The sequence below is a fragment of the Limanda limanda genome, chromosome 3 (genome assembly GCF_963576545.1).
Source record: "Limanda limanda chromosome 3, fLimLim1.1, whole genome shotgun sequence".
NCBI classification, from domain to species: domain Eukaryota; kingdom Metazoa; phylum Chordata; class Actinopteri; order Pleuronectiformes; family Pleuronectidae; genus Limanda; species Limanda limanda.
The window spans coordinates 11662516-11687392 of NC_083638.1; the positions used below are offsets into that span (position 1 = coordinate 11662516).

Sequence of the window (24877 nt, forward strand, 5' to 3'; positions counted from 1 at the left end):
CTCGACTGAATGTTTTGAACATTTTCTGTTGTTCTGAATGTGTCTGACTCAAACCATCTCCTGCTGCATTCTTTATATGTGACAGAAATATCCTGAACTTAACCGGATCCAATTTTTCAGAAGTTGTCCAGACTTCCTGTCTGAAAACGCCTGTGGTGACACATCTGCAACTGAAATAGCAGCTTAATGAAATCCCTGATATATAATACGCTTATAAAAAAAAGGAAATCTACTCATTCTACTGCAAACAAAGATAAAAGCTGCACTCTGAGGTCAGACTGAATCGTGTTTTAGCTGCTGAGCTTGTTTCTGGTGTCTGGTGTCAAAGTGAAAAGGTGCGACGTGACACTCACTGTGTGCGGTTGACTTCAGCGTGAGCGATGCAGCTGATGAAAGGCACGATCTTGCCGTAATGAAGGAAGAGACGCACGAGGGGTATGGCGGCTTCTTGCTTTTCTCGACACACCTCCCCCAGGGTGTGAGCGGTGGACGCTGACACGGGCTGAACAGAGAGGACGAGGAGTGAACAAGAGGCGATCAGACAGCTGCGTGTGAACGTCTGAGCTGAGACACGCTAACATGCTCGTTCTGTACCTGGACCATAGCAGAGTACAGCAGCAGATCTCTGAGAGGAGTGTAATGTTCCGACGGGAAGACGTGGTCCTCGGTGTAAACGATGTTCAGACGCAGAGAGCCGAGCTCCTCCACCTTCACTGGCTTCCCTCCGTTCTCCCTTGGCTGGAGAAAGTACCTGAAGGGGAAAAAGGGCAAAATATCCCCAGTGTCACTGATTAGTCTTTGATTTAGATTTTTTTTAATAAATGAACGATTTTCAAACTAAAGGAGATTTAAAACATTAGTTTGAAGCTGCACTGAGCTATATTTTCATCGACAATGATAAAAATTACAATGCTGTGAAAAGTGTTGCCAGTTTCCCTCAAAGACTTTACTTTTTGTGTTAATAAGTACCGTTTTATATGTTTCCTTATTTGATTTTATCTTATCTTCTTTAGCCGCCTCATGTATTAATCGTGTATCTTTGCTTTTTATTTTAACGCACACTTAGTCTATACTTGTCATAGTAAATGTGCTATAGAAACAAACTTTGACTGATACATAAGATCATTCAACATATCAATGTTGTTTTCACCACTGACACTGACTTTGTGTTTGAGGGGTTATATTAAAAAAGGTTAACAAGCACGTGTTTAATCTTTATAAATCTGTTTTTTTGCAGTCATATTCAAGTATTGAGTTAAAAGTAAAATATTTTCACCTGAAATTTCAAGTAGACACCAGACATAAGTACAATATTTTCAATTTAGTACTTCAATACAGTAAAGAGTAAATGTACTTAGTTACTTCCCACCCCTGGACAGAACATGTTCCTCTCACCATGCGTCGTGAACCCCGACCTGACCCAGGACTCGCAGAGGAACCCGCACGCCGCCCAGGAACTCATCCCCGAACTTCAGGTTGCTGGCGTTCCACAGATCCACCCTGAACACAGACCACGGGGAAACAGCTCAAACATTGGAGAAGCTCTAAAAGACACAAAGTTAAATTCCTTTAAGACCGCTCCTGGCTCACCTCAGGGCCAATTTGTCCACGTCCTCTTCTTCGACATCAAAATGTCGCTTCGTGTAACTTAATGGTCGTGTCACCTAGAAATGGAGGCGGAGAAGAAGTCAGGATTTTGGGGCTGGTGCCCTACAGAGTCATATGCATCCTGAGCAATGTGCTGGTGGAAGAGTTGGAACATTAATCAATCTGCAGATGATTAATCTGAAACTATTCCATCTTTTTTGGTATCTCAGTTTTCACCATATAAAGCAAGCAAACTGAATATGTCCCTTCAGAATTAGGATTCCATCAATTATCTATTCAGCTTATCACAGGGAAAACATGCAAACTCCACAGAAACGATGCACGTGAACCAGGATTTGAGTCAAGAACCTTCTGCCCCAATTTGACTTATATGCAACATTTATATATTCAAAAAATCTATAGAGAAAACTATTGGTTGATAAATAAAACACAAAAATAATAATGGTTAATTTCTAAATTGTAACTTTTCCTTATCTAGTTTGTACGGCAAGAGTATAGTATTCTCTACAGCAGTAGTCACCAACCTTTTCACTTTTTTATTCTAAACGTAAGCCGAGATCTAGCACCCTGATGTTCTCCAACAAACCCACTTAGGAAGGTTATTAGTTTTAGCAATTTCTGTTAAAGGCTGAATGTACAATAAATAAATATACACAAAGGGCAGTTGTGCAACTTTTTCTCTTCATGCACAATATTCAAATCAATTCGTATTTACAATAAAATACAATATGTAGCTTCTCAGTTCCACAACATGTTCTGCAGAGGAGCTGCTACTGCAGCACAATGGTTTTACATATAGGCTTTAATTTGAATATGGCCACTTTATTGCCCTGTATGAAAGAAGTCCCTTGTACTCAAATAAATACCAGTACTACACAGTATGAAGCCTTGCATCTTACGCTCCTGCAAATATTTCACAATAAAAAAAAACTTTGAAAAAAGGGAATGGATTCCATCAACAGAAACGCTGGAGTCCTTGTATTTTGAAAAGGTATTTACAACACTTTCCAAACCCGTTTCTAAAAGCACTCCAGCGTTTCACCTTCTGAATCCACTCATTTGTTCCAACTGGACTTTGATTGTTATCGACAGACCGTAGAGTCCTGACATTTACTTTAGTACATAAACCAACTTGTTCTTGAAGGAAATATGTGTGATATTGGGCTACATAAATAAAATTAGCTTGACACAACATCATTTTCTGGTGTGGAAAACTCTAGTAACTGCTCTAGAGAAGAACGTGTCATGGTTCATGTGGGTTTGGAGCAGGAACACATGACTGAGGCATGATTAACCTCCTGAGTTTGCATGTGGACGCGGAGCTCTGTGTGTGACACACAGGGTGGGGGGGGATCGGGGGGCTGCAGGGCAGAAAGCACCACATTGGGAATAAATGAGAGGATCTTGTCGAGGCAGAAATCAATGGGCCGGATTGTTTGGTGGTTCGTCCGCATCAATCATGCTCTTGTCCCGCTGAGTCCTGGAGGCCAGAGGGAGGAGCCAAACAATAATGTCCGAGCAGTGTTGCTGGAGAGCGACGGTTAACTGGGGCAGTGATAGACTCAGAGAGGTTGTATGACGTTATATGAACCAATTTGTATAAATAGGAGCTATGATGTGTAATTAAATCATTACATTGGTACTTTTTATTCAAGTAACTTGGGGACAATATCAGTCAAAGACATAAAACTGCTAACTTTAATGTTTTCAGCTACTTTTGCAAATTTTTGCAGCTGATTTTTCACATTTTTTCTGATTTAACAAAATAAGTGAAAACGTTCTGGTCCAGTCCCTGTGTAGCAAATGCACTTATGACCATCACAGACCAATAGTTGGCCAATAGTTTCTAATAACCACATGAGTGTACTGTTCAGGTATCACATGCTTTTAGCCACATAGTGTGTTTATGACCCCTCATTGTCTCTTTGGATTTGACTGATTCTCGGCACGAACGCACAACTTCACATCAAAGGATTTATTTTGAACTAAACAAGTAAAATGCAGGAAACATTTACCTCAAAATAGAAAACCTCCTCATACTGCGGATTGTTGGTTTTCCTCTTCACCTTGGTCTTTTTGGCATCTGACCTGTGGAGGCATGGAGGTCAAATCACATGTTGGTGTAAAAGTCAAACATGAGAAATCAAAGGTGTGGAGGGCGACTGGTGAGGTCATCACCTTGAGGGTCCGAGTAAGGAAACAGCAGCGTAGGGATCACATTGGCCGTTGACTATTGGAAGACCTTGGCACTCCAACACTCTGTAGAAACACATAGAACCGACATAGATGAATTATGATATAGTGTGTCAGCACATGCATGGACATACACACACACACACACACACCTGTAACATGAACATAGTAAACGCACCATTAACACTACATGATCTCATCCTCTCCTATGATTGCCTGCCCTTATTGCCCAGATGTCAGGGATCATAACAGTAAAAGTTAAGTGGTAAATAAAACCATTTTATTCAATACAAACGTTTATAAGACTAAGTGAGATAAGTCATTGTTTCAGCCTATTTCAAACTATTTGCCTGAAACAATATGTGTTGAGCCCCTGCAAACTGCAGAGCGTTAGCAGATAATACATTTGTGCTTGCAGCCTTTTTGTGGCTACAGGAAACTTGTGGCCATCATCCAATAGATAATAATAACAGTGGAGATGCATAAAAACACAAGTGATAAAAAGCCTATTTAGCTTTAGCATTTAATCCATAAATCACCTGAAAGACGGCATTGTACAAGTGGCAGCCACTTACAATCGCTTTTCTGTGTTTTTGTGGATTTTTGTTCTTTTCGTGTCTTTTACCACTGCAAATTACTCAAGATATTTCTATACAAAACAAGATTTCCTTAGTGAAAGGTGTACAGCCTATTAAGTAAATATTCTGTATTTTCTTTCTTTATTCTCTTTTACCTCATTCTGACATTATGTCTGCTGCTGCTGAATGACCTCAGTGTGGGATCAATAAAGTTTTATCAAATTTTTTTAATTGGTGAAAATTAAATATTACTTAATTTGAGAACACATGTTGTTTTTTCAATGTACAAAAACGTCAGCATCATCTCAAGTTAGTGAGCTGCACCCTTATCACAGATATATAACAACACACTGTACTCACTGCTCCTGAGTTTAGAGCTCTTTGAGTTTTTTCAGTGGGAAGTTACAAAGTACATTTTCTTTCAGTTACTCTCCTTTAGTAGAAATTTGATAAATGGAGGGAAGTAACTACATGTGAGCAGTTGGCAAAGACTTTTAAAATCCTGAATGGTCCAGCAACTTCAGATACAGCACAAATAAAAAGCATATAGAAGAATATAACTTGTGCTTCTGATCACTGAATTTGATTTAACTTTCACATTTTCAAACTGTGTATCCATCTCTGATCTAAGGTCTGTATTTTCAGCTAAAAAACAGAAGACAAACATTCATTCTGAAAGATAAAATATAGTTGCATAACCCTCCATCCACCCCCTCCATTCGCTCATTCATCCGTTCATCCATCCATCCCTCCATTCGCTCATTCATTCGTTCATCCATCCATCCATCCCTCCCACCATTCATTCATCCCTAACCCTGATGACATCATGTCGTAAGGGGATTAGCAAACCAAACAGGACAGGACACCCAGTAGGACGAATCACTTCCTGTGTGTCATGGTGATGCACTACTCGTCACTCCACATGATGTATTACACAGCAAATCACAGTGCTGCCCACACACACACAGACACACAGACACACAGACACACAGAGACACACACACACACACACGCACACACACACACACACACACACACACACACACACACACACACACACACACACAAGCAAACAAACACACGCTCACAGGTTCCTAATAAGGAATAAGGAGTGGGCTGGGTTAAGCATCACTAATGCCAGAGTACTTCCTGTCCAATAAGCTTGTTTATATAACCCCTGCTTGGCCTACTATCCAGGCCTCACTGTCCCTCTCCCTCACCGCCGCTGTTTGCTCTGCCGTGCCAGACAGTGGTGGCAGGAGGCAGACGTGTTGTTGGTTGACATTACTCATATTAGGCTAATGTGCTTCTTTTCTGCGCCCACGCATCCTGTCCAAAACAATTTCCCTCATAAACGTAGGAAATAAAGTACATCACAGTCACCCCGACCCCTAAAGAAACACCACATAAAGAAACCAAATGTGATCATGAGTCAGTGTCACGGACTGATACATTATTTAAAATAAGTACGATTTAATATCAAGTTAAATTAGAACACGGAATTGAGTATTTACAAAAAGGAAAGCATGTGTTTTGCCATGAGACGCCTCAGAAGTTGTTCATGGTTTTGCAAAAACGACTGCGTCCATACCACAAGTAAACATATTAGATAGCATTCAAAATATTAGCCTCTAGAGGGCGCTGCACGATTCTGAGTTGCCTTGAGTGATATCACATGGGTCAGCAACAGTGCAAGTTTGAAAATAAACCAAATCTGAAGATTTTAAAAATAATTTATATATATTTACTTCCAACCCATAGACTGCATATAAAGACGGACCGCGTGTCTCCGCTTCCTCCAACTATCTAGACATGAGGCTAAAATTTCATGGATATGAACGTCGCCATCTTGCGTATTTGGAGCCAGAGTTCGCACGCTAGCGCTCAGGGATCCGGGGATGGAGCCGCAGTAGTGAAGTCCCACTGATACACACGCTCGACCAACAACGAGTTAGTCTCAGCAGTCAATCATGATGTTTCACACCGTTTTTATAGCTTCAAATAACTAATTAAATCCAAGACTGTGTGTAAAGATGGACGAAATGCCGGCTCCCCAAAAGTGAAGCCAAATCATCAGGATCACACCCTGGTGGCTGGCTGCAGTAAAGGTCATAAATTCTGCCTCCTCCATGTTAGTGGATGGGACATGGGCCAAACTAAAAAGCAAAAGTACACATCAAATGATTGTTTCCCTGATTAACAGTTGAGACGGACATTTGACATATGATTGATTTGAGCACAGATTTAATCTGCCGTTGTATGAGATATAGAATACACTGCAAATTACCTTAACCTTGACATGAAACAGTAAAAAGAAGTGTGTAGTGTGCGATTTCTTGCAGTCGATCAGTTTGATGTGCGGCCCTGAGTGTACACAGTTAGTCCCATACACACACACAGGTCTTTTCATAGAGATGTGACTAAATGACCTTCTGCTCAACACTCTAAGCTCCTTACCCACAGTGTGCTCTATGAGCAGAGCCCTGCTGGCTCATCATCAGACTTTACAAGTTACAGAAGAAGAGCTGGAGAGCAAACAAGCACACACACACACCTACACACTGAGTTATCCATCCAGAGGCATATCATTGATCCCCTGCAAACACATTTTACACACACAACAACACACTCACACACACGTAAGAGCAGATTTACAAATTCACGACTTCCACTTCCAGAATGTGTAAATGAACACAGTGATCTGCAGTTGGCAGCAGTGAGGTGTCAAAGGTAAAGAAGTAGACTGCGTGCAGCAAAACATGAATTGCATATTGTGCAATTAAAGAAAACTGCAAATGTTGGCAGAAGAAACACAGGAAACACACAGGGATTTGTTTTCTTAGTGACTAAAGTAATGAGATCCCAAAAGACGATGGTTTCACCAAAATCAGTCTGTTAATCTATCATGGTTCCGTCATCCTGTATTTCAACACAAGACCGTGTCATTGTATTGTGGTTTTGGTGTGAGTTTCATATTGTGACACCCCTGATGCTCTCAGTACGTTCTGGTCGGAAACTTTGAATAAACAGAATTTTCTTGTTTGCGTACAACTCAACACTTCAGACTTTCCCGACCTTCGACATTGGGGGAAGTTAACCTTTTGTTCATTATTATATTATTTGTTTTGACACTGTTAATGTTACACTGTTATCATTATAAAACTGTATTTCCAAGTTTAAGTGTGTATTTTTTATTATTACTTTTTTTTTAACCAGCAGGGTGAGGGCAATAAATATGTCTTTGTCCCAATTGTGTGTGTGTGTGTGTGTGTGTGTGTGTGTGTGTGTGTGTGTGTGTGTGTGTGTGTGTGTGTGTGTGTGTGTGTGTGTGTGTGTGTTGCCTCACCGTGTGGCTAGTTTATGGCTGATGACTCCGCTGTCGGTGATGACTTCACTCAGACGAAGCTCCAGGTGCACTTTTCCCTGCACAACACACACACACAAATAGACACTTTTTTATTCATCACATATTTTTCCAATGAGATAACACACAGTTCAAAGTTCTGGTCGTTAACGATTAGTTATGAACACTTCACACGGCCAAGTGCCCAGTGACCAGGAGGACATTCACTATCCAGTGAGAACCACCCACTAACACCAGTGTGTGTGTGCATTAGAGTCGAGTCTGACAACAACCTAATCCAATCGAAGATGTCAACTTTTCAAACTTTCTCCAGTCTTGGTGACGATCATGGAAAATAACCAAATGGGTTTCAACTCCATGACTTTTGAAGGGATTCAATAGACGGTATTAAGTTTATGTTGTCACAATAAGCACGGGATTGCTTGAGTTATGTGTGGTCACAGTTAAAACGTCCCTCGAGGTGATTCTCAGATATCATGTTCGCGAAACCTAAAAACCTGTCTTGTGACGTCACACTGACTTTGACCTTTAACCTGATTCTTATCTGTTTATCCTTGAGTCCAAATTATTTTATTTCAAAGCAGAAATATGGATACATACAGAGACACATGGAAAACCTGAGCGCATCTACCTACTGTATCTATTTATCCATCCTTCAGTCCATCTATCATCTATTCATCAATCTACCTATCCATCCATCCATCTATTTAGCTATCATTCTACCCATCTACATAAGATAACTATTTTAAATAAACTTTCTTATATCCTGTATCTATTGTATAAGGTCAGATATAGTTGGAACTGTTCTCCAAATGTTGTTCTATAGTCTGTATTTTGAGCCTAAAAACAAACAGATAAACATTAAACCTTAAACATAAGCATAAGCATTATTCCTAAAAAAAAAAACCACACACATAAAAGAATTGGCGACATCCCTCCACCACCAGAGACACTGTATCTGTGAGCCTGAGCGTCATGCTGAAGTTATTCCTCCTCTGAAGTGATTGGATTAATGACATAATGACAGTGTAGCGGTGCAGCTGTCGAGAAAAGCTCCATTAATTAACAGCATCAGTATGCAAACTCACAGGCGCAGCTCTTTCTGGGCCCGATCGAGCAGAGGGAACAAACACAAGCACTTATACATGTGCACACAGGTCAAACAATGCGTCCTCTATTGAAAAGAGAAGAGAGACACTCTATCTTCCTACTTCATTTGATCCTTCTCCCTCGCTTTTCTCTCTTCTCTGTCACTGTCTCACACATCCTTCCTCTCCCCAGCTCCTCGGATGAATGTGTCTCTGTTTCAGATCCCTGCTCCAGGGCTACACACACCCATCTGTCTGCAGATGTTACTGTTCACTGTTGACTGTGTCGCTCACCCTGTGTGTGTGTGTGTGTGTGTGTGTGTGTGTGTGTGTGTGTGTGTGTGTGTGTGTGTGTGTGTGTGTGTGTGTGTGTGTGTGTGTGTGTGTGTGTGTGTGTGTGTGTGTGTGTGTGTGGGGCACCATTTGCTGGGTGTGTGCGTTCCTCTTCGTGTGTGCATGTGTGTGGGTGAGTGAGACTGCTGAATAGTGAATAGTGTAAAATATTTGATGTATTGAATAAGCATGTAGGACAGGACAGCTCTCCATAGCTGATTACTGGAATATTAAATTTTTTTTAATTAATGAATCACTGAGATCAATGTCATTAATACATTAATACAGCTCTGCCTCTAGGTTAGGATACAGATTTAGATTACTCAGATTGCCTTTAGGGTATTTTATATAACTGTTCATAGGAATGTACAGTTATATTCACTGAGTTTATCCGTGGCTGAGCAAACCCTCAGTTAACATACCCAATGGAAACTGCGGCGAGGGTGGCATCTTATTTCAGTAACATCGACCGTGTGACAGTTTCACAGCTTTTACCACAAGTGTGTGCAGCCAAGGAAAACAGTCAGACAAAAGTTGAAGTCTAAATGGTGCACGCTCTATTTCAACCTGGAAGATGCACATTGCACGGATGTGTTCAATTAAATGTATTAATTTAATAGCGGAAAAAAAGGTGTCTTCACTTTGACTCTTAATTAATAACGGAATGTGCAATAAACCAATCACAGTGCCATCTCCTGTCCTCTTTGAAAGTCAGGTGCTCTTACACCTTTGTGGAGAGATGGCTTCTCTGCAGAGGAAGACCATTGATGCCAGTATACATGCTTTTGGCTAGAGGTAGAGCAAGAGTGTGTACAATATAAAATAGTTGCACGCTAGAAAATCAACAGGAAGACGACACCCGCGTCAATCTGAAACTGGAAAAGACACCCGGTCACTACTCTGTGTGTCGCTGTGCAGTATGTGTAAGATCGGAACCTGAAACTGAACAATCTACATCTGAGCATAACATTTCAATCAGGACGGTCTACCAGCAGGACAATAAGGTACGTATTTCTGTAACACTCAACGATACCCTGTTATCATTACTTTCCACAATAAATTAAAAGCACAACCTTCACCTTCTATCAAAAGCAAGTGTCATTAATTAATGACAAGTGAGAATGTAGAAACTGTAGTGATCTTTATGAAAGTTGTGATCTCACTCTTTGATCGGCTGGTGACAAACTGAGCTGTGATGGGGGTGAACACATTGGTTTTTTTAACCGTATACACAGAAGCAGCCGGTGACTTTGACCCTGCAGCTCAGGTGTTTTAGGTGCACACATGCTTTGTTTGTTAGGGGTCTGCACCACTGCAAACATGAACCTGCAGACACACAATCACACATATACTGCATGCAGGGGAAGTGTGAACGTCTGGGCGTCGCTCAAAATATTTTGATATCAGTAAATTTACAATACCTGAATTTGATTATACTTAAAACAGCCCTGTTTTTTAGATCACGAGAGATGTGTTGTGCGCTTAATTGTGTGTGTGTGTGTACGTGTGTGTGCGTGTGTTTGTTTGTGTGTGTGTGCTTGTGCACGTTCTCTCTGTACTGACCTGCACCTCTGAGTCAGCGCTGACAGGTTGAACCTGGAACCAGGTGTCTTTGCCGTGATATTTCTGCAGGTCCTCTTTCTTCACTGCAACCTTGCCTATGCACACGACACAGATAAATGGGATGAAGACACAGACGTGTTTTTTCATTTTCCTAAAAAGACAGAAAGGTTCAGACGCCAGCAACAACAAACACCCACGCACGCTCACATGCCTGCTCACTTACTGTTAATCCACATGCCACTCACTTGCATGTGTGCACCTGGTGCAGAAACACTGGCAAAGTCACAGTCAGTGAACTGGAAATGACCCTGTCATGTCTACTCTGAAACTGAGTTACACCCACGCACACACACACGCACACACAGGGGACCAGTGATGGTGTTAAAGATACAAATCACACCCAAGAAAGATTTTTGCAGTTTGTGGTCACTAATCACATCAACAATCACACACACAAACACCATATGAAACTACCCCACCCTGTTATACCAACAAAAACATCCGTCCACACTCACACAGAAACACAGCCTTCTTCCACTTGGTGAAGTATGTTGTTCTTTTCGTCTGTTTAATACAAAACTACAGCAGCCAGCAGAGCAGCTTAGTATTAAGATTTTATTAATTTAAATTATATGTTGTAGCTGGAATTTTAAATCAGACATTTTAGTGTTTGTTACATGTTGCTTTAACCTTGATTTTCTATAGCTTGTTTGCATTAAAATTGTCTGAGGTTCACCCACATGTTACACGTGACAGGATTTATACACACAAACAAGAAGGCTGCTGTTTTATAACACAATTGCAAGACTACTGCTGTTTATCGAAAACATTTAAAAAGCCCGCCAATGTGCTTTAGTAGCTGTGGAATCATGGTGAAGCCTGTTGAGGCTTTTTTTTTCTCTTTCCAAACAATCAACATAAATAAAGCAAATCTAATTTTATCTTGCAAGCTGCGTTGAGGCCTCGGTGTGAAACACAACAGACGGAGCAGCTGTTTGCTCACCAATGCTGGAGTCCCTCCTGAACACATCCCTGTCGAAGATGTAGAAGGAGAGGTGTCTGAAGCTTCGTGGGATCTCACAGTAGAAATCCTCCCCGTAGAACGGACTGAAGGGGGAGAGGAGACACAAGTCAGATGAGATTAGATCTGATCTGTCGTCTGATAGAACATGTTTTTACCACAAATTCAGTTTTACAACTAAAGAAAAAAAGGAAACACCCCCTCATGCGTTTTCAAAGGCCTTTCTTGAGGTTACTTTTGAAAAAAGGTCTTTGACCAAAATGTTGTATTAAACGTGCTTCATCAAGAAACTGTTGGCAGCTTGCAGGTGTTTCCTCTTCATCTTGTTTGGTTGTGTCTGCTCCGCCTTCTTTTGGATGTCACACTCAAAGGATTCTTAATGAAGTGCCACATATTCAGTAGCTGAAAGAAGTCAAGTGGCATCTTGAAGCAAAGAAAGAAATGTGGGAGGATCAAAAATCCCCCATAGAAATTAAGCTGCTAATTATGTGAAAAGACGGATATTTCAGATAAAAACAAAATCCTCTCAAGTCACATGTGTGTAATATGTTTTGATCGCAGCAGCATGCAGATCGGAAACATATTGTTTACAATGTTATTATACAACCCAAAATCTCAAATTCATGGAAACACATAACAATTTAAAAAAGAGACCTTATCAATTAATTTTGAATTCAGCGTCTGAATATTAAGATGTACTACCACATAATTACATTTGAAGTTTCATAACAGGGAGAAGGCTATTAGAAAAAAATTCAGGGCCAAAAATGTGTTCTCCAGAAAACATAATTACTTATTTATTTAATAATTACAGTGTGGTTGTACCCTAACAGTCTGTTATGAAACACTGTTTTAGATTGAGGTTGATCCATTATGATTCCTCATTAGCAAGAAATTAGATGTGACCTATTATAAACCTGTCTATCAACACAGTGGTGTGCAGCAGTACTCAGTGTGATGAGTACATATGTACATAATAAGTTCATAATAGTACATAATAATCAGTTATGTGATTGCCCTCTTGTTCCTGTGCTAGCTCTGTCACTGTTTGATTGGTTAATCTGTAAACTGTTTCTGCCTCTGGAACATTTGTCTGTTCTGTTTGTCCCGGTTACTGAAACATTCAGGTTTCATTTCACCTTCACGCAAACATCACAGACAGAAGCCTTCCTCCCAGACAGAACCTAAAATAGAGACCACATGTGTCCCCATCTTGCCACGAGTCATGTGGACTCTGCTACAACAATAAGCCTGTTTGTGTCCAGTGGCTGGAAGGTTCGACCATCGCCGCACACAGCGCTACCTAAACCACGACCATAGAAATCACAGCAATGAGAATCTCGTGAGCCGAGGCCTCGGGGCCACCGCCAACAATTAATGAGTAACTGAAGAAGTTACTGAGTGGACATGAAGACAGACAGAGACCCGACTGCATTCGTAAACAATACCACAAATACAGGGCGCTTGAATCAATCTAATTCAGTTTTGTGCTGTAATGAGCTCTTCATTAACCCGGAAAAAAAATTGAAAGCTCGAGGCTGGAGAGTCACAATCTGTTCAGACAAACGCTATCTACAAATAACACTGGGATAAAAAACTGGATCTGCTGAGCTGCGTATCCTGACATCATTTCTGAAAAGTGGCAGGAAGTGGAGACGTGTCCTCCATCTTTATATACAGCGTATGGACTGAGGCTAGCTGATAGCTAACTTCCGTAGAATAAAATAATGAATAGAACCAAGAGGTTACTGAGTTGAATGAGTGACTCAGCTCTTGACGAGTAGTGGAATAAAACCTGACAGTTGTCTTCTAGACAAGCAAGTAAGTGCAAACCATAAAAGTTTACGATAATGACAGTCCCCCCAAGTGACACTAAATCATCTTTATGCCTCTGGTGGACAGCTTCAGTATAGGTCAGAAACCCTGCCTCCTCCCTGTTGATAGATGTCACATGGACCAAACCCCAAATGGTTTCCGTCACTTTAAGTTGTTGATGTATCGAATGTTTACTTTTCCAGTAAGTTGGGTTCTAATCAGTTATTTGACGGCATCAAATCGTGGCAAGATCTAGGGATTTACAGCTGAGACTGACTTGTGATTGGTCGAGCGAGTGTATGCAGTCTACGATGCTGTAGCTGCTCAGTGGTGTCTTTATTTATCTATTTAGTTTATCATAGAAAAGCCTCTCTGAGCGTCTCAGGGAAATGTAATTTGAACGTTTACGCTATATCAGCCTTGAGTCTTGATTTGACTTTCACTATTGCCCATGTCTGTATCTACCCAGTGAAAGGATGAGGAAGAAAGCAAATGGGTGAAGGGGCCGCCAGCATACCAGAGTGACTTCTCCACAATCTTGGTCCTGAAGACCTCCTCTTGGTCCAGGTTGACGGTGCAGTAGCAGTCCCTCATCCTGTTGGGCCCCGGGTAAGGAGGGAGATTTTTTGCTTCTCCTACAAAAAGAAACAGGAGTAGAGGGAGCAGCAAGGAGGGAGAAAGAGAGCAGATATTATTTAGGGACGCTGTTGTAAGCAATAACAATGTTTATTCATGCATGCTGCTATAAATGATGAATTATTTAAGAACACTGAAAGTAGGCAGATTCAAAAAGGGAAGAAAAAAGGGTTATGCAAGTTTACACCTGTTTTAGCTTTGCATGCATCAGGGCACACAAATATCAACTCATGCTCTCGGAAACACACATGAATGTCAATATAACAAGTGTGTGTATATGTGTGTGTGTGTGTGTGTGTGTGTGTGTGTGTGTGTGTGTGTGTGTGTGTGTGTGTGTGTGTGTGTGTGTGTGTGTGTGTGTGTGTGTGTGTGTGTGTGTGTGTGCACTGTCAGATCTGTGAATGAAAGAATCTGCGTGGGACATTTCCTGCTGAAGCTCAATCTGTTCATCACATGTGTGTGACAGATAGCACTCCCTTTCACAAGAATGTGGTTCAACCACCCACCGAGACACACAAACACACCAGGTCACACACACATACACATGACACCACACAGGCGGTGCTCCAATCCCACAGGAGCAATATATTCTCCATTATGATCCGTGGATCCATGTTAGTCACTGCCATGTCCCTGACTGTGTTTCTCTTCACCCTGGGGACCCTCGGGACTTTGTGGTCTATAGTTACACGTGTGTTAACCCAATATTGTGTCACTTTTTTGTTCCAAAGCGCTCAATTATCTGCACAGGAATCGGATGCTGCCATTCAGACAACAAGCTGAGCCGTGGTAAATCTTGTGCTGTTATATTTGGCTTTTAATGAGTAACTTCTTCCCAATTAAAGCATGGGACGGTGGGTGGGTGCTGCTACTTGCCAACAGAAACTTGCTGTGGCCTTCCCCCACATTTTTGGTTTCAAGCTCAGGAAATTGAAATTAATATTCTACTTTTTTCGAATTCTTCTTGCATTCTTTCAGTTTAATGATTTTCAGGAGGAGGTTAAGTGTCTGGTGGGTCATGAAAATGAGTAAGGGTCTGATAAAGGTCTGGAAAAAAAACTTATTTTAATTTTGTTACTCCTTATATTTAATTTGGAACACAAGATTGTAAAGGCTTAATAGGATTTACATAATGTGATTATGTTGCTAGGAATATTTTATTGAAAATGAATACATTACTTCAAGCTGCAGCAACAACAAATTGCCAGTCACTAAAGAGGAGCTCTCTAGTAGCCATAATGCATTTGACATATGAATTGTTTTACATTAAGGGGCGACACTGTGACTGCCTCTCTGGATACTTACAAACTTACTTTCCAAAAATTCACAACACAACATTTCCTCACAAAAGAGTTGGAAAACATGGTGCACATTCTTTTACTTAGATTTATTTTGACAGACTCTGTGTTTACATGTGAGAGCAGAGCAATGATGTAAGTCACTCTTATCTACGCCTTTATCCCTTCACTTCCCTCTGTTTCTTGATCTTCCTCCTGTTTCTTCTTTTCTCTCTCGTATACTCCCCAACACTTATTTTATCTCCTGTATTCCTACTTGTTCACCCGACACACTCCTGAGTTCCCTCCAAACTCTTATTCATGACATGTGTGGTCCATGAGTGGAACGCACCATCATCCAGGTAACCAAAATATCATGGGATTACTGTGTGTGTGTGTGTTAAGTGACTCAACTTGCAGAGGCATAAAACTTGGCATAGTTACAGTGAACGTCCAGTTGTCTTTACATTTGTAAGGGAAGCATGAATAATGCTTCCACCATTCTGAGATGAGTTATAATAATATATCACACAAGTGGAAACTGACAAAATGTAAGTCTTGTATTCCAATGGGTTGAAGAGGGAGCGCTAACAAGTAAACAAGATAATTCCAGAACCATAACCCTAAATCCTCTCATATCCTACAATTACTTGTATTTTTATAAATTGATTTATGCCATGGATTTTGTTAAGCACTTTGTAACCTTCTTGAGATAAGTGCTATACATATAAAGTTATTATTATATTTAATATTATCTGTATAACTTGTTATTATTGTCTGTATGTGGCGGTAAGTGTTTTAACTGTGTTCTCTTCTTTTTTTTAGTTATCGTATGTATTTTCTTTACTGGTTCTCTGTGCAAGATCTACTCAGCACACGTCCGCCAGAGTTGTCGTCTTCTGTGTTAAAAACATGACGCAACAGAAAACAACACACTAAGTTAACAAGTCGCCCAACCTACAGTTTGGAGGAATCCAGCAGAAACCTGACTACGCATTACACAGTTCTCCACGTGTTCATAAACTTTAAATAAAACCAGGTGACTCCTGTAACCGGTGTGAATCAGCAAAGAACAACCGAACACATTCCGTTTACAATAATATGACAAAGAAAAACAGTGAAGGTTCTCATTTCCGAACCTAATAAAATAACTATATATGGATTAAGATGAAATCCTGTCTGCAAACTGCACTCATCAGGTGGTCGTCTGTATGAAACCGCATCTGTCCCTTCATTGTCAAGCATAGTATCAGTCTAGAATGCTTGATAACATAAAAAAAATATTTCATCTGCTCTTTATCCAGCCCAGTTACTCAAGGAGCATCAGCCCAGTCACTATACACAGGAGTGACATCTCGCAGCTTCCTGTTTAGGGGAGAAGGAAGTGCTAGAGAGTCGTCTTGTATTTCTGGACGAGTTGATAAGAAGCAGGGACTGGAGAGTTTGTCAGTTCAAGGGAAGTATGACAATAGTGATGTTTTTTGTATAGAGGCTTTTGTTTTGTGTATTTGTCTGTGAGTTTCCAGTAACCTTCCATTAAACACGTTATTCTCTGTCTCCTGCTTCTCCTTCTCTGTTACTTTCTTTTCATCCTGGTCACTGAGCTTCTCTTTTCTCTTTTGCTCTCTGTCTGAAGCTCGTCTTGCAAAGTCACCGTCCTTTTTACTTTTTTTTTCAAAATTAGCTTTCACCTAAATTTCCCTTCACTCTATTTATGGTTGCTTCCCTTCTTTCATCTTTCCCTCTTTTACTTTCTCCCTCCTTCCTCTTTTACTCTCTCCCTCCTTCAAGATTCATAACAAGCAGAAAATAAAAAACAACAACAACAACAACAACAACAACAACAGCAACGACAGCAGTTTTCTCTTTTCATCTAGCATCACTGCAGCTGCCCTTGGAGAATATCTTGCCCTAGTATCTGAGCAAAACAACACAGTGCAAAGACACTGTGGGCACGTGTGTGAGCGCTGTGTGGTGTGCATGAGAGAGCGGTGAGCACTGATGATGACAGGAGGATCACCCCCGAGTGGCAGAGAGTGAAAAATAACACATCAACACGTTAGCAAACTTGACTCCTCGTCTCAATCCTGATCGCGAGTTGAGAAAGGGGGGGGGGGGAGAAATGAGGAAGCACAAGTGTTTGAAAACGCCGTTATGGACACAGTGAACGTGGAGCTTTGTTCCTCCTCCTCCTTCTCCCCCTCCACTACTCAGCTCCAGCTCTGCTCGACTCGTAATCGTCCCTGACATGAACACATTCGAGGAGACGCGGCGTGAAAGAGAGAGAGAGAGAGAGAGAGAGAGAGAGAGAGAGAGGGAGAGAGAGAGAGAGAGAGAGAGAGAGAGAGAGAGAGAGAGAGAGAGAGAGAGAGAGAGAGAGACGTCAGCCAGATAGAAAACTGGAGAGCGGTTAGCTTTGGAGAAAGTACAACAGGAAATGAGATGAGGAGAATGGAATTTCGACTGGATCCAAGATGTAGCTTAAAAGCAGCGAACAACCCAGTTACCCCTGACAATGTGTGTGTGTGTGTGTGTGTGTGTGTGTGTGTGTGTGTGTGTGTGTGTGTGTGTGTGTGTGTGTGTGTGTGTGTGTGTGTGTGTGTGTGTGTGTGTGTGTGAGCTTGTAATGCAGAGAGAGACCCCGTGAGAAAGGACAAGGAGTGAAACGTGTACAATATAATCCTGCTGTTAATTATCATCTAAAGAGACAAAACAAGAACTGCTTCTCTGAAAATCAAGAAACATGATAACATCACACACACACACACACACACACACACACACACACACACACACACTCACACACACACACACACCGACACACATCTACTCTGTTCACAGTTGTGTTTTTTCCGAACCGCTGTTCTGCTTTGACCCTCAGGGTCGCCGCATGCCTCCTTCCTAACTTTCCAGAGATGTAAATCCAGGCTGTTTCTCAGTGTTATGGCATCTGACGCATTCATCTGTTTTTCAAATGGGACTTTCTGGATTCTACATGTTTTTTTTCTGCTTGTGCGCCCAGTGAGCAACTTTTCGTTGACATCATAGACTATTAATAAGATGCATCCCCACTTCCTCCTACTATCCAAAAGTGAAGTAAAAATATCACAGATACTGACGCTGTCCCCTTCTGCATTTGGAGCCAGAGTCTGCCCAGCAGTGATCGGGGGAATGGAGCCGTAGAATCAAGGTCCCGCCAATACATGTGCTCGACCAATCATGAGTCAGTATTTGCTGGCAATCATGGTTTCTGTATTTAGGGCTTCAAATAACCAAAACCAAACTTGATAACATAACTTCTCCCAAAAAGTGAAGCCAAAGCCTAATGATTGCCACCTGTTGGCTGGCTGCGGTATAGGTCATAAATCCTGTGTCCTCCATGTTAGATGATGGGACATAGAAAAGACTAAAAAGTGAAGATGGTTTCTGTAATTTTAGGTTGTTCATTTCACACGTATTCAATTGCTCATTGTTCCTGTGACTCTGGTTTTAATTGTTTAATTAATGATTGACAGCTGAGACTGACTCACAATTGGTGATTGACAGCTGAGACTGACTCACAATTGGTCATGTATGTTAAATTGACGGAACATCGTTGCCATGGCTCCATTGGCTGATCGCAAGATGGCAGAGTTCTTATCAGATAAATTTAGCTTTATTCAAGGAAGCTCTGACTGATGTGACATAAACAGTTACAGAAATCACTGAATCTATTCGTTTCCTGGTTCACTAAAGTTTCATTTACGTGAGAGCAGGATACTATTTTATAGCTACACCATAAGAGCATCATTAAGAAACATGTCTCTGAATTTTAATCAAGCCTGACGTATTAACCTTTGGGATCTTGCCGACAATTTTCTAATAATGTTCTAAGCACTACTTAAAAAGCTGGAGAATACGATGCGTCAAACAGAAAACAGATGAAACGAAACACATCAGGAATTGATAATCCACACATTTCCTGTCAGTGTCATTACTTGTGATTTGTCTGGTTTAGCAGCTGATTTGGTTTATTCGTTGGTCACAGTCAGCATTTATACCCTGCTGGCTATACCAAGGAGGAGTAATAAACCACCACTGAAACCGGCTGAGCTGCTGAGGTTTCCACACGACCACAACAGTTGCTGGAGCAGCATGAGAGTCAGAAAGCTGAAGGCGATAAACTGATGTTCGGTTACTGATCAAACTCACTCTCTGCCCGGTGAAGTCCGGAGCTAATGTTCACACAGATTCGTTAGTCTCAATGGAAAACTTGAGTAAAAGTAAAATACACAAACAGGCAAAGGGGGCACACGCAGAGAAGTTACACTGTGTTGAGACAATCAGCTTTGTGATCTGAAACCTGGTATGTTCACTCAAAGATGAGGGAAGTTAGAAGTACAAGGAGAGGCTCAGCGGACGAGGTTGCTTCCTCAGGTCTGAACGTCCCGATCAGGACAAGGTTTAACCTCAACAACCCCCCCATTCTTTTACGTAATTCTCAAAACATTCCTTTTACTTTTTGACTCCCAGAAATAAACGCTTAAAGTTGTAGAGTAAGGTCAACCCGGCCCTTATTCTCTGCTCCGTACAGCCGCACTCACAAACAGGCCTGGCACACACAACGGTGACACGATACGATATCTTTTGCAATCATAGGAAAGAAAGCGCAAGCCGAGTCCCTGTAATGTGGCAAGCTGACATTGCTCATGTCGCCAGAGGTGAGTAACACGCTTGCAAAACCTGATTTAATCAGCACTAGTGGAGCCGTTTCCTTCAGAAATGAAGTTTTGAACGACTTTCTGCTGCAGTTCATTTCTCTTTTTTAACTGCTTCTCTTGCTTCTTGACACTTGGATTCCTCCCTCCACTGCGCAGCCAGGTGCACGTTTTCACTCTCGTGTCATTGCCAGCAGGTAGAGGTCGTTCCGGCCAGGGATCGAGTCGGCGTCTCCCACGGGGGGAACCTGAAGGACATCCTGAAGGAGCGGCCCTCCGCAGCCCTCTATTTACCCCTGCTGACCCTGCATGCTGGGCCTGTGGTGATACCTCCCCATGTTTCCTGGTACTGTGTTCTCTCCCACAGCGCTGAGTGCAGGAAGAGCTGCTGAACGCAACCCGGATTATTCCACCGGCCTAAAGCTGCGTGAAGCGAAACGCGCTCGGCATCAACACACATGTTTACAGCAAACTGCTTCCCAGAGAGCCGGCCTTCCAGGACAAAATGGAGAATATATACGCCAGACTTCCTCCACAGACAAACTAATTACCGACATAACGTAATCATTATATTACAGCCTCATATGCAGCTTGTTATTACTCTCGACTGAATGCAATCTGAAGCCTAAATAAGAGCGGGAGTCCTCCACACACACACACACCCACACAGATGAAGCGTTCAGCACCCCATCCCCCTGCCCCCCCCTCCTCGTCACGCCATGTCTCCTATTCAGTCTGGACGGGAGGAAGTTTGGGAACCTCTGTTGGCCAGCTGTCAAGGGAAGGAGAGGGGGGGGGGCACTGTCACTACAAACTGACTTTTCCCTTCCAGGCTACTCGCCGTGGCCTGACTCATCCAGCCGGAGCTGCCCAAATTCAGCCGCCCACTCCTCGCTTCCTGGACCCCCAGCACTTCACCTCCTCCACATGATATGCAATCTAAAGTTTCTTTCCCTCTGGTCCACTCAGCCATTGAACGCTATTCCCACTACGTCCAAAAATGACACTTTTTTCTTTTGTTGCAGCTATGGCGTGGTGTCACGCCAAAACAGGCGTCAGCGGAGAGGATCAAGTAGCTTACGAGGAGAAGTGAGGCCAGACGGTGCCATGTGTGGAGGAGATATTCTCTCAGGCCAATCCAATAACTTATCCCGGGACAAATCATCTGGTGAGAGGCACCGAATGAACTCTGGAAGGTTCTCAACTATTCACTTGGAAACAGCAAATTACACAGAGACAACGCTGCTATAGCTAAGAAACCAACCATAAGAGATTTATCCACAGATACATCATCTAGATTATAAAATACACTTTACCATTACCTCTAAAGTTTCCTATGTTTAAATAAGTATCTTTAAAGCTGCTGTAATATGATATTTCTAATAAACAAAGAGTAAAACTGAATATGTGTAATGTGGAACAGGTTAATATGACAAACTAATAATTACCACCAAGCTCCACAGCTTCCTCTCATCTCTAAGAAGCCTTTGAGGAGTTTTAAGCTAAACTGTTTTTGTTTCTGTTTCACTGTTTTGGTTCATTCAAACCGCTCTAATTAGCATCATAGTAGCTATATCCAGGGAAGATCGGATTTACCCCTCAGGTATATTTGGAAAAACTAGGTTCTCTATTAAAATTTGTAATTAAATGTGCCCTGTGGCATTTTCTTGTGTAGCTCCCAGGTGTAAAAGGCATCTCGAATGGATCTTCTTTCTCATCTTAAATATCCCTATGAGATTTTCTTTTTCATCGCCTTTAATGGAGCAATTTTTCTATAGTCAGGGCACTAGATCAGCAGAATAGTGTGAAATACAAACGAATATGACACGTGTTGTGCACGGACATGTGTGTCGTCATATATGTGTGAGATGTTAACAAAACACTGGCCCACTAAAAAAAACATTGCTCCACAGGGCTGCTGGTGGTGAAGAACACTGCAGAGTAGCTTTAAGTTTGAATGAGCTCATGACCATTGATAAACTGACAGTGGGATATAAGATATTTACGTCATTTATTTGAATGCATCTCTTCCAAGGAGTGGGGATCGAACCGTGTTTCTCGCAGTGACAGAGACGTCCGCTGCACATATGTCGTTGTTAATTAGGGCAAAGTCCCGACTCCAGCTGTGCCCCCGTCTCTCAGAGCAATGACAGACGAAGCCCAGCCGGCTCCTGAGTGAGAGACACCACCTCTGTCCCCGGCTCAGAGTCCCTCTACATCTGCTTTGTATTAGCGTGTTGCCATGCAGGAAAAAACACAATTCTTTTGTAGCCTCGTCCAACCAATCAGGAAGTGAATTGGGGGTAGTTTCCTGTTTCCTGTGTTCCCCCAGACAGTGCCGACTCGGGGCCTGCAGGTCGGTTTCCAAAATCACGTGTTCCTCCAGGAAACTGAGAGGATTCATCACCTGGCGGAGCATAACAATAATACACCCCCCCCTCTCTCTCTCTCTCTCTCACTGTCTCTCTCTGCTACAAATATGTGGCAGATTTTCAGCTCTGAGTCATCAGCCAACCGCAGCCTCATGCCAAAGGACAAGACTTCGATGAAAACAATGTGATGCAAGGGTTACAGAGACATTACTGGGAGCAGAGCACCATGGGAATCAGACTGACAGCCAGTAGGACTGCTGCTAGGCAACCACACAGTGTGAACTGGACTGTCGTCACCCTGTGACAGGACAGAGGAGCCAGGACTGAGTGTGGACCTGGAAGTGACAACAGCATGAATATTTTTAATGAACGTCAGTCAACTGTAAATAACAGATAATAACAACTGTTGTCCTTGGTAATATGAAGTCATATCGCCAGCGGAGGAATGTAGCTAAGTACATTTACTCATGCACTGCACTAACGTAGAAATTTCAGATACTTATGATTTACTTTAGTAGTACTTTTATCTGATTACTTTTCAGAGGTTCCACTATGCTTATTTAACAGCTGTAAATTAGCTATGACGACTGAATAACAGTTACTTTATGAATTTATATGTTTGACTTTTACCTCAATTAATCAATGATGTTTTGTGGTTAAGTCCACGGTTACGTCATCGAGTGTCATAATGTCCAAACTCAAATATATTCATTCACCTTAATATAAAACAAAACCAATCAATAAATCTTATTGGTTCAGCCCATTCACAAATCCCAGTGTGTTTGGACACAGCGAACAGTCGCCACCAGGCACATACTGATCATCCTGCAACATCTACACCCTCAGACCCGTTACTACCAACCAGGAAACCTAAACAATATAATTCAGTGTCAGATGATTTGTCGGCATTTCTGCTTGAGAAAAATCGTGAAGCTACGAGTAACATATGAAAAACCCTTGTTATTGACAAACCTCGAGGGCATCGAATGAACTGTGCTTTAGAAGAATTGGATTTATAAAGCATCATATTACTATATCTTAAAATATAAGTTTACATGACTGAACTAATCAATTCACATCACTTGATACATAAAATGTTATATGATGCAATAGAAATATTGGAAATTAGGAAAAAACTGCTATTAAAGCATATCAATTCCTTCACATTCTTCACAAATAGTTCTTTAGGCAATCCACTCACTGATTAATAAACTACAACATTAAAATGCTATTTATAGATGAATACATTAGAACTAAATCATTAATATAGGGGTCATTCAGAGTCCATGTTTTGACTATTGACCTGTTTGATCATGACACTTCTGGATGACTTCTAATCAGGTATTGTACTTTGACTTCATAAAAGGATCTGTTACTTCCTCTACCACTGTTTTTGAAGTGGTTTGTGTATTAGGAAATAAGTGGGAGACAGAACAAGGTCTTCCAGTCATTCGGTTTCTAGTTTCAGGAACTCGATGGCCCTGCATGACTGAACATCCATTCACAAAGTGCAGCAAACTAATGAGGCCTTTGTGATCTGACTATTACAACTTTCCCTGGAGTTACATGTCTGGGCATATTATCTCACTAGGGCCGGGCTATCTGATTAATTCCACTCAGGCTGGTTCTTTCTTACAGCTGTTTGCCAGGGACTGCGCAACCGAATTTAACAGCAGGTAAGGAGCTTAAGAACACGGCCTAACTTTGTTATATCAGCTCAGCAGAAGAAGAAGAACTGGCCACCAGAGTGTTTCTTTCTGATGCTGGCTGGCATCACCACACAGTCCCACAGCTTGTGTGTCTGTTTGTTGTCATTTTTTTTTCCTAGGCTCATCCCTTCTGTCGCATGTTTGGAGTGAAAACAAACCAGAAAGCACAGCCAGGATGAAATGGGTGCCAGATGTCAGAGAAAGAGTCACAAACGTCCCACAGTGACCCGAGATAACAATTACAGCCCACACAGAGGAAGTGACAGTTTGCTTTGCATATTCAGATGGATTCTAAAAAAAATCTAAAAGTTGTCCGACAGGTCAGATCGCATTTGAAAATTATTCCTCGAACAGAATAGTATAATCCAATAATCCACATATTAATGACAATAATCATAACCTGTAACCATAACTTGAATAATGTACATGCTATGTATATGTAACCGAAAACTGAGCTTACAGTCATGTTATATGATTATTATCATTCCCCCTTCTGCAGGGAGGACAACAGATATTGAGTAACTAATAATAATAAATTATACCAACACTATATACAATACAACTGCAATATTATTCTATTTTTCTTATGTGCAATATTATTATTAATGTGAAACATGTAATAT

General features: G+C 41.5%; 1 protein-coding gene across 1 annotated transcript in view; it reads right to left on the reverse strand.

Moving 5' to 3' along the window:
* The window catches only part of rasa3 (RAS p21 protein activator 3), a 36930-nt gene that overhangs the window by 10874 nt on the left and 1179 nt on the right, over window positions 1-24877 (reverse strand). The window contains exons 2-11 of the mRNA XM_061068774.1: window positions 14081-14198; window positions 11731-11834; window positions 10728-10822; window positions 7726-7802; window positions 3787-3867; window positions 3624-3696; window positions 1591-1664; window positions 1396-1500; window positions 595-751; window positions 354-502 (exon numbers count right to left, since the gene is read on the reverse strand). Coding sequence (XP_060924757.1) covers window positions 354-502; window positions 595-751; window positions 1396-1500; window positions 1591-1664; window positions 3624-3696; window positions 3787-3867; window positions 7726-7802; window positions 10728-10822; window positions 11731-11834; window positions 14081-14198 — 1033 coding nt within the window. The remainder of the gene's footprint in view (window positions 1-353; window positions 503-594; window positions 752-1395; window positions 1501-1590; window positions 1665-3623; window positions 3697-3786; window positions 3868-7725; window positions 7803-10727; window positions 10823-11730; window positions 11835-14080; window positions 14199-24877) is intronic.